This window comes from Capronia coronata, assembly GCF_000585585.1.
Source record: "Capronia coronata CBS 617.96 chromosome Unknown acBCG-supercont1.1, whole genome shotgun sequence".
NCBI classification, from domain to species: domain Eukaryota; kingdom Fungi; phylum Ascomycota; class Eurotiomycetes; order Chaetothyriales; family Herpotrichiellaceae; genus Capronia; species Capronia coronata.
The window spans coordinates 3,432,476-3,446,184 of NW_006912893.1; the positions used below are offsets into that span (position 1 = coordinate 3,432,476).

General features: G+C 52.4%; 6 protein-coding genes across 6 annotated transcripts; 3 read left to right on the forward strand and 3 right to left on the reverse strand.

Annotated features, from left to right (window-relative positions):
• Nucleotides 1–587: 587 nt before the first annotated feature.
• On the reverse strand, nt 588–2,465 carry A1O1_01211 (uncharacterized protein; the record flags this gene model as incomplete). The annotated part of the gene is made up of 8 exons (XM_007722124.1): nt 588–818; nt 877–1,035; nt 1,086–1,365; nt 1,408–1,778; nt 1,862–2,027; nt 2,076–2,207; nt 2,263–2,392; nt 2,453–2,465. The coding sequence occupies 8 exons, from the start codon at nt 2,463–2,465 to the stop codon at nt 588–590; spliced, it is 1,482 nt and encodes a 493-aa protein (XP_007720314.1).
• A 1,076-nt stretch (nt 2,466–3,541) lies between these two features.
• A1O1_01212 (uncharacterized protein) lies at nt 3,542–4,489 on the forward strand (the record flags this gene model as incomplete). The annotated part of the gene is made up of 1 exon (XM_007722125.1): nt 3,542–4,489. The coding sequence occupies one exon, from the start codon at nt 3,542–3,544 to the stop codon at nt 4,487–4,489; it is 948 nt and encodes a 315-aa protein (XP_007720315.1).
• Nucleotides 4,490–4,974: 485 nt separating this feature from the next.
• A1O1_01213 (uncharacterized protein) lies at nt 4,975–5,604 on the forward strand (the record flags this gene model as incomplete). Its single annotated transcript, XM_007722126.1, has 1 exon — nt 4,975–5,604. The coding sequence occupies one exon, from the start codon at nt 4,975–4,977 to the stop codon at nt 5,602–5,604; it is 630 nt and encodes a 209-aa protein (XP_007720316.1).
• Nucleotides 5,605–6,452: 848 nt separating this feature from the next.
• A1O1_01214 (uncharacterized protein) lies at nt 6,453–7,581 on the forward strand (the record flags this gene model as incomplete). The annotated part of the gene is made up of 4 exons (XM_007722127.1): nt 6,453–6,598; nt 6,701–6,899; nt 6,972–7,259; nt 7,342–7,581. The coding sequence occupies 4 exons, from the start codon at nt 6,453–6,455 to the stop codon at nt 7,579–7,581; spliced, it is 873 nt and encodes a 290-aa protein (XP_007720317.1).
• Nucleotides 7,582–7,953: 372 nt separating this feature from the next.
• Nucleotides 7,954–9,891, reverse strand: A1O1_01215 (uncharacterized protein; the record flags this gene model as incomplete). The annotated part of the gene is made up of 1 exon (XM_007722128.1): nt 7,954–9,891. One exon carries the CDS (start codon nt 9,889–9,891, stop codon nt 7,954–7,956), a length of 1,938 nt encoding a protein of 645 aa, XP_007720318.1.
• Nucleotides 9,892–10,916: 1,025 nt separating this feature from the next.
• On the reverse strand, nt 10,917–12,924 carry A1O1_01216 (lysophospholipase; the record flags this gene model as incomplete). The annotated part of the gene is made up of 2 exons (XM_007722129.1): nt 10,917–12,805; nt 12,870–12,924. 2 exons carry the CDS (start codon nt 12,922–12,924, stop codon nt 10,917–10,919), a joined length of 1,944 nt encoding a protein of 647 aa, XP_007720319.1.
• Between the last annotated feature and the right edge of the window lie 785 nt (nt 12,925–13,709).

The window sequence follows — 13,709 nt, forward strand, 5'->3', positions numbered from 1 at the left end:
TAAGGAGGAATTCCAGCCTCATATTGGTCAGTTCTGATGACCGATGCTCCTAGTGCGATGCTAGGGAGTCTGGCAGTATCCTTCAGGACCAGTATCCGGGCCAATGGAAGCCTCTACAACAGAAATGACAGACAGATCCATGATATGTACTGTCCACCGATTCAGCGATAACATCGATGGAATCAACGGATCGAAAATTCAGCCTCAAGCCACCTCCGCAATCTATCACGACATCATTGTTACCTGCTGTGTCAAGTCACAAATATCAGCGCCTACAAGTCGAAGGGAAGTGTCATCCGGGCTATCCGACCACATGTCCCAAGGCCGGGGTCCCTTGTACAGAGTATACGAGAAAGACGGTCTAGACTCGTCAATGGACGTACCTAAGCGCCTGCAAGATGCGTATTCCGTCATCTGTCTCAGTCTGAATCGCAAATTCTCAATCGCCAGTCCCCCAGATGAAGAGCCGGACTTCAGTTTACCGAATCGGTTTAGAGTCTGGATGCAGTCATCTCGTTTTTTCATTGCAAGAGGCGTAGTCGAGCATCTCAAGCCGTCTACCCATTCGCTGCTATCCAGCATCTACCTCAACGAGCAGCACCCTTCTCGCTGACAACAGTCTTCTCGTCATTTTTGTGTTCACCCACGGTAATTGCGGGGATCACAACGGTGGCGTCGAACTCTTTGCCATCGACGAAATCTTCAGTTGTAATTTCCGTATCATGCAGACGCCAAACATAGAGAGGCAGTGCAATCACTAATCCACCGGCCATCAATCCCCAGCTGGTGCCGAAATTGACACTGAACGGTGCTTTTTCCTGTAGCAGAAATTTATGAGCGCTCTGTCATTGAGTATGAGAGGATGAAGACCCTTACTGCATCGAGCTTCGAGATGGTAGTGGCGCCAACGGCTTGAATGGACTTGTAGAAGCCCGCATAGTAGGCAAGCTTGCGCGGATCATTGGACATGGCTCCCATGGTGTAGTAGCAGAAAACCTGCCAAAGGGAGTCCAGCAGACCATATGCCATGTAGAGCTAGTATCATGAGTCAATACACCGTCGTCCAGCTCCGCGGAGAGACTTACGAAAAGATACCAGACGTAATCAGTGTCGAATAGATCCATCTCAGGTCCCTTCACGGCACGATTCGTCTTTTGCAGGAATACAAATCCACCGCCCCAGATGACCATAACCAACGTAAATATGATGCTCCACGCCGTAAGCGTCCGAACGCGACGGCTGAGACGGGTCCAGTCAAGGAAGGCACCAAAAGCAGCAGCGCCAATGATTTGCGATATCCAGTAGAAGATGTTGTTGAAGGCTCTCGTCCTCGTGGAGAAATAGTAGGCGTTGACATCTGTGATTCTCATTAGCCAACAGAGGGCAGCTGGCTGCCTGGATGTTCACTTGCCGTTGAACTGATACGTGTAGAAGTAATTAGAGGCAAAGAACATGGGGAAAAGTAACAGAACCCACGGATCTGAGACGAGGGTGGTGTATAGGCCCAGAATGTCGGATTTGAGACCCGGATGAATGACCCTCTGCACTTTTGTCCCGTCGCTTCGAATGATCCTTTCACTGGGTACGAGGAAGCAGCAGAGGAGAGCACCGGCGGCCTCGAGCACGATGAAGCCGACGTAAGTGCCGTCTGTGACATGACCAGCCTTGACCTTCCAATTTTGACCCAACGAGACGGCTGCCCCTATAACGGCCCCAAGATTGAACAATAACCAAGTGATGGAGATGGCTCGGCCTCGCTGCGACTCAGTAGGGTACGACTAGATACATAGCGATGCTTGGTCAGTTTTGTCCTTTACCTAAATGGATACATGTACGTCGTTAGTGGCCAGGGTACACTCACCATCATCACCACACCTTGTGCGCACCAGAGGAACGAAGCACAAAATCCAAGCAGAGCGCCGGAAAATATGACGAATCCCTCATTCTGAGTATGGTTGTAACACAAGAAAGCGGCTGAATAGACGCAGTAACCGATTCCGCCTATTGCCATGGTCCACTTTGTACCACTGAAACCATCAGTTGACGTCGCCGTTCTCAAGCGACACTCGACTCACAGGAAGTTGTGTGCGATTCCCACCACAAAGCCGATCACTGCAAAGGTCGTGTGTAGAGCAATACCTGCATTGTTCTGAGCAGTGGGATCGACTTGTCCAGCACCTCCAAGCCCAGCCAAGGCATTATACATGCTATTCCTGCATCAGTTCCTTGCCTCGAAGCAGGCGTAGCATACTGGGGTCATACCCAGGATTGAGGAACAGAATGAAGCCAACAATCACAATCTGGACCATGGGAGCTGAATAGCTTGGGATCTTGTATCCAAAGATGCGTATGCTGCCAGATGACGGGACAACACCCTGGTGTTCAGGATCAACTGCTTCAGTCTATGTCAGCACCTTCCATGTACAACAACAGAATTGAACATATAACACACCTTCCATAGCCATGGTCGACTGGTCTGTTGCTTCCTTAACGTCTTGGACAACAGTCATGAGGTTTGATGTCACGAAGCCAAATACAGAACCCTTGGATACTTTCGTAAAGGGGCAAATCGGGTCAGCGTGCAGGGAAGAGGAACAAGATGTTATATGTCCAACGGGAGATCAGAGACCAGCCATTCGTCCGAAGAGACCAAACGGGCTATCATGAGGTTCGAGGAGGTGGCAGAACTAGCATATCTGGCTCACACCAGTACCGCCAATAGACGTACACGAAGCTATCACCAGCTACTGGCAAGAGGCGAGTGTCTTTGGGAACAACACATGGTGACAAGATATCGCCGTCCTAGCGAGAGGAATCATGGCTCTTCAACGAATGCCGAAGATTGTAAGATGGTTAGACCGCCGAGTGTCAATGTGTCAAGGCGGCAAGGCTTTACCCTGTAGCACGGGGCTTTATAATGTGGGACTGTTCGACTTGCCGATTGTAGTAAAGGGCGTAGATTGACAACCCTCATGTTGACAGCTTCACGTCGGATAAGCCTCCCGCTCTCCATATATCGTCGGTAATCGTCTGTAGCATGGTCTTTTTGAGAGCGGGTAGACGACGGTTTGGGTGTATAGAGGTCTATCAAGGCTGCTCGGCGCCGATTATGGTGGCAGGGACTGTTCGAGCTGCCGTTCTTGCTCTGGTACTCCTGGTTTGGCTCAACTAGATCATCAGTTTGTTATCAAGCTCCAGCTTTAATGCCTTTCGGTGGTCAGCCAAGCCAGAGAGGGCAATTCGAACAGTTGTGATAACTTAAGTGAGCCTAGGACGAAACTCAGAGGGCTTCATGATTCTATCCCAGAAGGCTATCCTACCATTTTGTCGCGTTATCGGAGATCCTACTGTTCAACAGCGTCTCAGTTCGGCCAGCATCGTGAAGCTGTTGTCGATCCCTCATTGGAATCTCCATATAGGCATATAAGTCATCCGAGTTGTTCTTCCTACCAGAGTGGCGAAGCTGCACAGGGGCACCTGGCACTTGCTTCGCTCTTCCAGCTCACACCATCACCGTTTCCTGATATCCTTCGCCCTCAAAATGATTGCTCCTGTCGAACAAAAGCCCGAGGTGGTCCACGTCCAGATCTCGCCAGAAGAGCGAGCCTCAAACACAATATCCAAACAAAATTTGGAGAAAGCTGTCGTGGCGCTTTCTGAAGATGGGGTCGTCGTCCTGGACGGAGCCGTCTCACAAGAGAGCCTCGACTTCCTGAACCCGCGGATGGTCGAAGAGGCAAAGGCTCTCCGTGAAGGGCCGTCAACCTGGTTCAATTACAGCACGAAAGCTCAGAATATTCTGCAACATATGATTCCAGAGCCAGATTACCTCTTACCAGACGTGCATGCAAACCCCTTCGCGACCGATGTCTGCAAGACAATGATCGGCCCCAACCCTGTCCTCCGTTATCATAAGGCCAACACCAACTTCCCGGGCGAGAGCCGTCAACCGGTTCATAGCGACGTGCACTACGACCATCCACGTGCATGTTTCAGCTTGGCGGTTAACATCGTGCTGATCGACTGCTCACCCGAGAATGGCTCGACAGAATGTTGGCCGGGGACCCATACGACCACAAAATTCTCAGATCAGAATGGCATGAATGGTATCCATCAACATCTGTTGGATGAAAGAGTCAAGACCCACGGACAACCCATCCAGCCGATAGTGAAGAAAGGTGGCATCATCATTCGCGATATGAGGCTGTGGCACGCCGGCATGCCTAACCGCACCGCCGACGAAGTCCGAGTCATGCTCAACCTCATTTACTTCGCCGACTGGTACAGAAGTACTATGACCATCACATTTCCCAAGAGTGCCGACTCGAAGGTGAAGGAGCTTGAGAAGGCGGGCGGCATCCGCATTGCTGCCGAGTTCGTGGATGAGCTCGATCACACTACGCTCGGCCATACCCACGATTTTGGACAGGATGACAAGAGGGAGGAGTTTGGCCGGTGGCACCATAAGATGACGGATACTTCCAAGTGAAAGACGTTGAAATGAGTGTTCAACAACTCGTTGCCGGCTTCACAAATTCCCGTGAGAAGGGAGGGGGCCGTTACCATTATGTCCATACGTGTTGAACAATTGTATATGCAGTCGATGCTGTATTTCTGGTCGCCGTCGTTAGTTGTCTGCATTCCTTCCGTGTCCACAGTACCTCGAGGCGCTTAGTGCTGGAAGAGATCCCATTGATACCTATCATATATACCTAGTATCCCTAATGTAGACGATCAGGTAGACAGCGTCGATGCAAGCGGAAAGGATTGAGGCACTTATATGCATGCTACGTCATCGAATGTTCAGCCACACTTGTGACATCTGCCACAGTGCCACTCAACCGCCAGCCACGATATCATCATCCTGCTTGCTTCCACCAGAATCGCGCTGCCTGTTACCGCCCTTTCGCATTCTCGAGTTCTTCTCAAACCACCTGCAGGTGTATTGCACTTCTTTGATCTGGCTTATCTTTAATGCCCGTTACCCAATATACTCAGATCAAGCCGGGCCTCCTGGTTTCCATAGTATTGAAGGCAGATCAAAGAACCGGTCGGCAAGTCCAAGGCACGGTTTCCCAACTGCTCACCCGCCACAACCATCCACGAGGCATTAAAGTCAAACTCACCGACGGCCGTGTCGGACGCGTTCAACAAATCCTCCCCCAACAGCAGAATCCTCGACAACGCGCTATGGAGTCCAACAACCCCTGGTCTGATGCTCCAAGCCGAAACGAGTCAAATACGGCTCATCCCATCCAGAATACGGCGCAGTCTTACTATCAGACCAACCTGTCACAACCCCAGTCCCAAAACCCCTCCTTCTCTCAGCAGCAGCAGTGGCAGCAGCCAGGCGCTCCTTCGCAGGGTATCCGTCGCTCAGAAACCGAGCAAATACTCGAGCAGCAAGCAGACAAAGCAGCACAGGTCGAACACATGCAGCAATACGAGGCAAACGCGCAACAGAGCGAAGGTGATAAAATTCAGGCAGAATTGCAGAAAGAGTTCCCGAACATTGACAGCAGTTTGATCGCCGCGATATACAACGAGAGACCCGGAAACCTGGCTGAGGTTCGGGAGATGTTGCAGGAGCTGAACTCGAATTGATGAGGGAGGATATGCACAGTCTGTCCCACGAGAGGGCTAGGTTAAGCATATATCTGGTCGTTATCATTCGGCTAGTGAGACGGAGAACTAGCTTGTCATAAAACTGTCCAGCATTGCTACCTGTACCAGTCGGTGGTCTCCTTCTCAGTCGCTAATATCTGCACTGCAACCCTGTCAACTGCGTTCTATGCAAAAAAGCCTTAGCTTTTCACGGTCTTTCTTTTCACGAACCTAAGGGGATGGTTCGGGCACTTGCTGTATCGTTGAAGAGGTAAGTAAGAAGGTGGCAAGCATGGGCACCTTCTGGCTGAGCGTGGTTGCATAACCGCAGGCCCGCCATCTTTTCAGCCACGCAACTTCAAGATAGTGGACATGTCTCCTCTGCGACAGGGAGAAGACATCACCCTGCCCTGGTATAAGCGGCTATGATACAATGGGGACGTCAGACAGCGCTCTCTGCAAGGGCAACCAAAGTGCCTGAGCCTGATGAGGGACCAGATATTGCGCCATCCGTGGAGGGATGCATGGCTCTCTTCGCACCAACCTCAAAGCCTAAGCTCTGCACACCAGTTGCCACTGTTGGTACTCTGTAGATACCTTAGTTTTGTGGAGGCGCCAATTCTATATCGATGGAGGACTCCCAGGACATGAATAGCAGCATCAATTTCCACCTAAAGCAGCGGCTGTTCTGAGCCTCTTGGCATGTTTGCATCTCGCTCCTCCAGACCTGCTAACCACTAGTACTAGTAGGTAGGTATGTACATTACATCTGGCGACGTAGTAACAATTGCTACTACTGACCAAGGCCAATTGAACTCCCGGTTGTGATTGCTTGTGTGGTCGTGAACATGAGGCTACAATCATTGTTGCCGCAGGTGTGTCTGCTTCTTTCAGCCCTGCAATCCGGTGCTGTTGCAGCTTCGTGGACCTTTGCAGATGGCTCCATCAGTGTCGCGGCCAAAGGCGCAGGAGTTGGAGGTGGCTTCAAGGAAACGTATGTCTGAACCATTCCACATTCCCTGGAGCCAGCGCACCTGGACATCCTCATCCAGAACGCCAGCTTATGGGAACTTGACTGATCTTTTCTTGCGACTAGGCTTACTCCTTCGAAACCTCTCACCACGCCAGTGAAGCTGGGCTCAGCCGACACACTCAAGGTGATCTTGACGACGCAGGAGGGCCAGTCGGCGAAACGGCCCCATCAAGCATTCCTGCTCTTGCAAGACCCAGCCAAGAAACTTGACGTCTCCTATCCCTTCAGCATCAAAGAGTCGGGAAAGGCAAAGGTCGAGCTGGTAAGTTTACCACGCACCCTGTTCCGAGGGTGGAAGATCCTGAATATAGACCTCTTACTTTGATCACCACAGTCCCATAAGGACCTGCCGCTCCAGTTGCTCCGCTCATCATATCCTTTGAGTGCGTCTATCGTCATTGCCTCCTTTGGCTCCGCGGAGGGGTACAACAGCAAAGCCTTTCCCTTGACGATTGAGCTCGATCCGAATGTCCCTATCCCCGTTGCAGAGAAACCACTCCGCTACGGAAAACTGCCCGAGATACACCATATCTTCCGACCAGACCCGCAGAGCCCAAACGTCGTCATCAGCCTGGTCTTCCTCGGTGCGGTGCTGGCTACAGTGCCTGCCCTGCTTGGAGCTGTAAGTCGATGATTACCCGGGGCCAAGATATCTTCTGGTCCCTCGGTGTATCCGATTATGTATGCTAATCTCTCTGACACAGTTCCTGTACCTTGGCGGCAATATCAACCACCTCGGCAAAGCACTATCCAGCGCACCAGTTTCCCATACATTATTCCTTGGCTCGATTGTGGGCATCGAAGGAGTCTTCTTTCTCTACTACACTGTTTGGAATCTTTTCAAGACACTTCCGGTGTTGTTGGCTTTGGGTGTTGTGGCCTTCCTTTCAGGAAGCAGGGCGCTCACAGAAGTCCAGGAACGTCGGTTGGCTGGACTGCGATGAAACGATACCGAACGGGAAAAGTTAACATTCTTGATTTTGTATGATAGAGTGGTTGGGGCTATAGAGGTCAAAAAAGGGAAAGTAATCAAAGCTGTTTTCCCATGTTGGACATACTTCGTCTTCCAGCTATGTCCATGATCTGCGAGGCAGAAAATGAGCACAAGCGGGCCTTCAAACGTGTTGCAGAAAGATACTGTACGTGTTTCTTCTTCCTGAAACATACTTGACGACATATTCCGCATTTCCGGAGACTAGAAGACCCTCCCATATTGAAGGATGGTCTGGAAGACACGCCAAACAGTTTGTAATCTAGGGAGGGATGTGTTTGGACTTCTATTTTCAATCTGAACTGTCCTATCTTCTCTCCGATCTTCACGTAGCATGCGCCATGATCTGCCTCGCGATTTTGCTCCTGGCGCGGATTTTCTCGCCGTTGAACAACAAAACCCAAGGGACCAGGGTCAAGACAGCACTGATACCACCCAACAGACTACTGGCGGCGGGATAGCCCAGGGTGCGAAACATCTGGTCGGTGAATAGCGGAAAGACGGCGGCCAGGGTGTTGCGCATAAAGCTCTGGGCGGCCAGCGCGGACGAGGCGTAGCGATGGTAGACGTCGGCCAAGTAGTTGAAGACGGCGAGGTAGATGACGAAGATGCCCATCTCGGCGACGCCGATGGCGAGCACGGGCGAGATCCAGTGCACCGACGCGGACGTGGTCCAGCCGAACCAGAACAGACCGACGGGCAGCAGAGCGGACTCGAGACAGACAAAGTACAGCCGGCCCTCGGGGCTGGTGGTCAGTTTGGGCCAGCGGCGATTGGTCAGGATGGGCTGGAAGATGGAGACGACGGTCGCCACCACCGTGCCGATGGTGATGGCGGCAAAGACGGCGCCGTTCTGTTCGGTCGTGAAGCCGTGGCGGGTGGAGAAGACCAGCGGCAGCACGGAAAAAGTCATGTACAGCAGTGCCCAGGCGAAAGAGATCCAGAGCGAAAAGAAGAACACCACAGGTTCGGTCGCCAGCAGTTTGAACGGGATCGTGAGTGACAGATACAGCATGTGGGCCAGTGAGGAGCGCGAATCGTCTGCCGCGACTTTGTACCGCGTGCGGGTGGGTGGATGGTGGTTGTTGGAGGTGTCATTGTCGATACCAGCCATGTGCTTTTCGTCTTGGATGGTGGTAGAATCCTGGTCCAGACGGACATGGCTGTGGTGGTGGATTGCGGTATGGGTGTCTGGTTTGTCGCCCAGCGGTGCCAGTGTGCTATTACCTTTGCCGTTGTTGTCGCCGTTGCTCCTGTGCACTTTGTCGAGGTAGTCGTTGAGCACTTTCGCCTTGCGGCTGAGCAGGACCGAGCCTCGCGTCTCTTTGAAGAACAGATATACCACGACGAGCATGATGCCGAGCGAGATGATCTGATGGTAGTACACCCAGCGGAAATTGGCCCGTCCGACAATGAAGCCAGAGCAGAGCGGGCCAAGGCCTGTACCGACGAGCGCTGAGCCGCTGTACACGGCCATCGGGGTATTGCGGTGCCGAGCGTCGTACAGGTCCGACACAACGCCACCGACCATGGTGGCAAAGGTGCTTGCGCCGGCGCCAACGAAGAAGCGGGCGACCAACATGCCCGCGAACGACGGGGTGGTCGCGCACGCGATCAGCCCGGCCATGAACATGACGGCCGAGCCGATGAAGACGGGCCGGCGCCCGTTGATTTCAGAGAAGGGCGCCAGGATCATGGGCGACGTCGCGAACCCGAGACACCATGTCGTAACGCCCGTGTTGAAGACGACTTCGGATACGTGCCATTTGGCCCGCTGGGGTGCCGATGCGATCGAATAGGCGCCCGCGCTGTATGCGGCCATGAAGGTGCAATAGCATGACAGGATCAATATGATCGTTTTGTGCGTCGCTGACCAGGTCAGTGGTGATTGGTATTTCTTCAAGTTCGGCGGAGGGATATTGCTTGTCGCGCATATCTCGTCAAACACAATCTCGGTTTCGAAGGTGAGGTACTCGTAGCGAATGCCATTTTCTGCGACGTCGTCATATTGGTTGTTTTTCTTGTGGAGGTGGTGGTGGTGATGGTGAGGAGGTGGTTCCAGCACCGGAACAGGCTCTTCGCTGGATCTGATGCTCTCGATGTCTATATGGTTGTCTGAGTGTTCATCTCCATGCTGTACTTGGAGTTGATGCTGGTGTTGGTGTTGGTGTTGGTGTTGATCTCGTTGTGGTTGTCTTAGTGTCTCTTCAGACGGCGATGGCGACGGCGATGACATCACGTCTTTCTCGGCGCCTTGGGCCATTTTGGGCAAGGAATTCACGTCAGGGACTGGAGATCAAGAAAGACAACCAAGCAACCCAAGGTTCAACCGTCGACAGGTATATGTGCAAATTTACCACCATCCATTTCCACGTCGCAGGACCCCAAGTAAAAAACCCACAACATCAATCATCGCACAAATACGAGTAGTGGAGAAGATCTCCACGACGGCGACTTGCACCCCAATTCAATACGCTTTTCTCCCCACAACGAGCGAGCGGTGGGCACGGAACTCGGCAACGGCAACGGCAACGCCATCTCATCTGGTAGAGTGACTGGGGTATCTTACTTGGAGAGCACATATTACTAATTGATGGGCCAACAGCACGCTATGACATTGGCTTCCTCCCTCCACGGTCTCCGTCAAGTACAGAGTCACCTCGGACCCCGGGTCAGCAACCACTGGCAATCCCCACGGCGAGTCCCCGGGCTCCGAGATACGTCCGCTGAACAAGGAGGGAATAGAAAGAACAGTCATAGCTTCAATAGACGGCTGTAACCTCCAGCAACGAAGCCGAGGCAATCCTTTGCTCTGCGGCGATACTGGACCAAAACCACAAGAATCATGTCAGCGACACACTGTAAGCCAAACGTCGTTTGTTGCTCTCAAGCGAGGTCCCAAGAAAGCGCTTTGAACAAAGTTGTCTTTATCATTCTATACACGCATCCGCTGGAAGGTCCAAACAGCCGCGCAACTACGCCCGTGGTGCTATCCGGTAAAGCAATGTTCGAGAGCCATCCAGAAGAAATCAGTCTCTCAATGCAAACTCCTCTCCTTGTATATCCTTTTGTCTATTCCCAGCTTGCCGCCAAACGGGGGTGTCGCAACAGAAAGCATTGCTGGAAAATCTAACCAACATCCAGCCCACCAACGCTTGAACATATATGCCAGCATCCATATATAAACAGTATGGTACACCTCTCAGAGGTCATCCCGATGCTGCTGCTTTGCTTCGTTCCGAAGGTGTCCGACTGATGTCCAACCATAGGGACATCATCACAGAAAAATCATAGAATCGAGGCAACTGCTACAGCTGCAGCGGCCAGCGCAGCCCAGCGACCCACCACTATGGTTGTGGCACCGCTCTTTGTATCCGCAGACTGGATAATAGGAGTCGGCTCGTAAGATTGTGGAGTTGACGAGTCAACCGTGCCATTCCAGCAGAAACGGTTGAAGCAGCTAGTGCAGACCTCGGGGATATCTGTGCCGGTGCGCTCAAGACTGCGGCTGAGAATAGCACAACCAACGCAGGTTGGCCAACTGTCGTCGACGGTGCCATTGCCCATGCTGGCCACATTGAGTCCATTCAGAATGATGGCGTCACGGTACGAGTCGTTCGTCGACAGTGTAAATGTAGACTCGTTGCTGAACGCCGAGTACGGAGAGTTGGGGATATAGACGACCAGTGGCGGGATGTGCGCGCCTTCGGTGAAGTTGGAGCTATTGCAGCCAAAAAATGTCGGGCGAGTGTTGAGACCAAGGTTGACGATGGTATTCTGGTCCGGCACGCTCGGGAAGAGAGTGTTGTTTGACTTCAAGCTCAAGGATCGCTCATAGCTTGCGACAAGAGCGGTGGCGTTGGGCCAGTTGTAGTCCGTGTCTGCGGAAGAGTCCACGGCAAAGATGACATCGACGTTCCGAATTGGCTGAATCAAAGGGTGAAGAGGGATATTCTCGAGATCCTCTCCGCCATCGACCAGGGTGAGTCGAGTCGAATTATATCCAGGGTCGGTCTCCGGGCGGTATTGAAAGAACGGGTTGGGTGTGTAGTCGGCAATGTCGTCGTTGTCGCGACCTAACTTGTCCAGTACGTCCCCAATGAGGTCCTTCAAGGTGGAAGATATGTCGGTTGAATTGAGTTGCAGGATGAACTGGTTGAAAAGAGTGGAGGAGGTTCCCATGATAAATCCGGCGTTGTCGAAGCCCACCACACATCGGTCACTGTCTGGAACTTCGCCGGCGGTGAAATTCGTGCCCAGGTATTGCGTGGGAACGAAGCCATAGATCGTAGCATCCCAGGTGCCCATCTCGAATGCATTGAATTCAAAGACCGTCGTGTTTGTCGGTATCGCCAACTCACCGGGCGCTCGTCCATCGGCAACAATGATGGGAAAGGGGTAATCTCCATTCTGAAAGCCTTGGGACTGCGCAATTGAAGACCAGGTAAAGTCCGGCCCGCCATCTGTGGCGTTAATCAACTGGAACGAAAGCGCCCGACCCCAGATGTCGGTCAGGGAAAGGTCAAACCCGGCATCCTCTTTACCGTCAATATCGCTTAGAAGGTGCGCGTAGTATTCGGCCGTGTCGAAAATCTGCACACCGCCAGTGTCTGGCCCCTCAAGGATGGAGTTTCCAAATTCCCACACCGAGCCTGTATCGTCTGCTTGTAGTGCTTCCACAGTCGTCCAGTTGTTCATCATCAGAGAGCCAACCAACCAGCTGCCTCCACTAAGGCCGGCAAGATAGGTTGCCGACTGTAGCAGGCCACCTAGATGTCCTGAGCCAGTATTGTTGTCCGTGCGATTATCGAAAGCCTTGAGGGCGCCCGCGCCGTTCATCAGCGCTCGCCAGCCACCGCCAGACACCGCAATGCCGATATTTGGCAAAGCTGAGGCGTTGTTGGAAACCTGGTCGATGTATCCGCCGGCGTCGAACCCAGTGATATTCAATCGGTTCAGAAATGTTCGCATCGGATCAATGGTATTGTTTCTTCTCACCTCCAACCACGCCGTCTCGTTCGCCGACAGCGAAGAGGCGCTTCTTACGGAAGGACGATTGGAAGGACACTGGACGTGGACGGGGGTGTAACCATCCGGAGCGTTGGGTAGCGCTCGACGCAGGTGACCAACATCTGTCGTCACATCGGGGTAGGCATCTTGAGCGGAGATTGTATACGCTATATGAGGTCAGTCATGGCTCTTCGAACACAGCGTACTTGACAACACCGCAGACTTGCTTACCGTTCGCGCCGGTTGCGAGAGCACCGGCCGTCCCAGCCAGGAGAGCGATTTTCATGGTTGACGGTGTCTTAGTGATGCTCTGGGACAAGGGGGATGGGGATTCGCAGCACGCAGAGAAGATGAGGAAAACATAAAAAGAGAGGATACACTTATTGATTGACAGTCATATTTGCTCGACACTATTCACGGTATAGTGAGGTGGGTTGCAACGCCTGAGATGACACTGGAGCATAGAGTATCGATCGGGTCTCCATTATTCACAACACGGAGCAGCTGCGAAGCAATTCAGCCAGTGCAGTAAGTGGAATGGCGAGATGATGTCAATCATTGATCCACAATCCGCAGTCTATACGGGAACTGACTCGTCAGCAGGAGGCAAAGGGAGGCTGAGTTTTGCCATGACCATCAGCCTTTCCGGCAGATCCGGGTACAATTTGACCGATGTTGGTTTCAAGGGGCCTCCGAGTCAGTCCGCCATAAACATGAAGTAGTAGTACACAGGACAGAGGTACAAAGTAGCGAGGGGAGCAACGACGAGGACATAACTGGGAATTGGTAGCGTGGCACAATTCTGCATTTGTGCATAACAGATTTTAAACCCTGTCATACTATTAGTACTACTAACTAACACACTTGTTGTCCGCGTTACCATTTGACTGATCTGACCCTTACGTGGCTCTACTAGGATGCATTCAGCATAGTAACATACGAGTACGTTACTGAGATCCCTCGATATTCCCTGTCGGCAATAATGGGTTGCAGCTCGTTCATCCTCTCAACACCAACTTCTACGTCCGCGGACCCTGCCTTCGGTTGTCGATGTGGCCGTTCCGCCCGCCT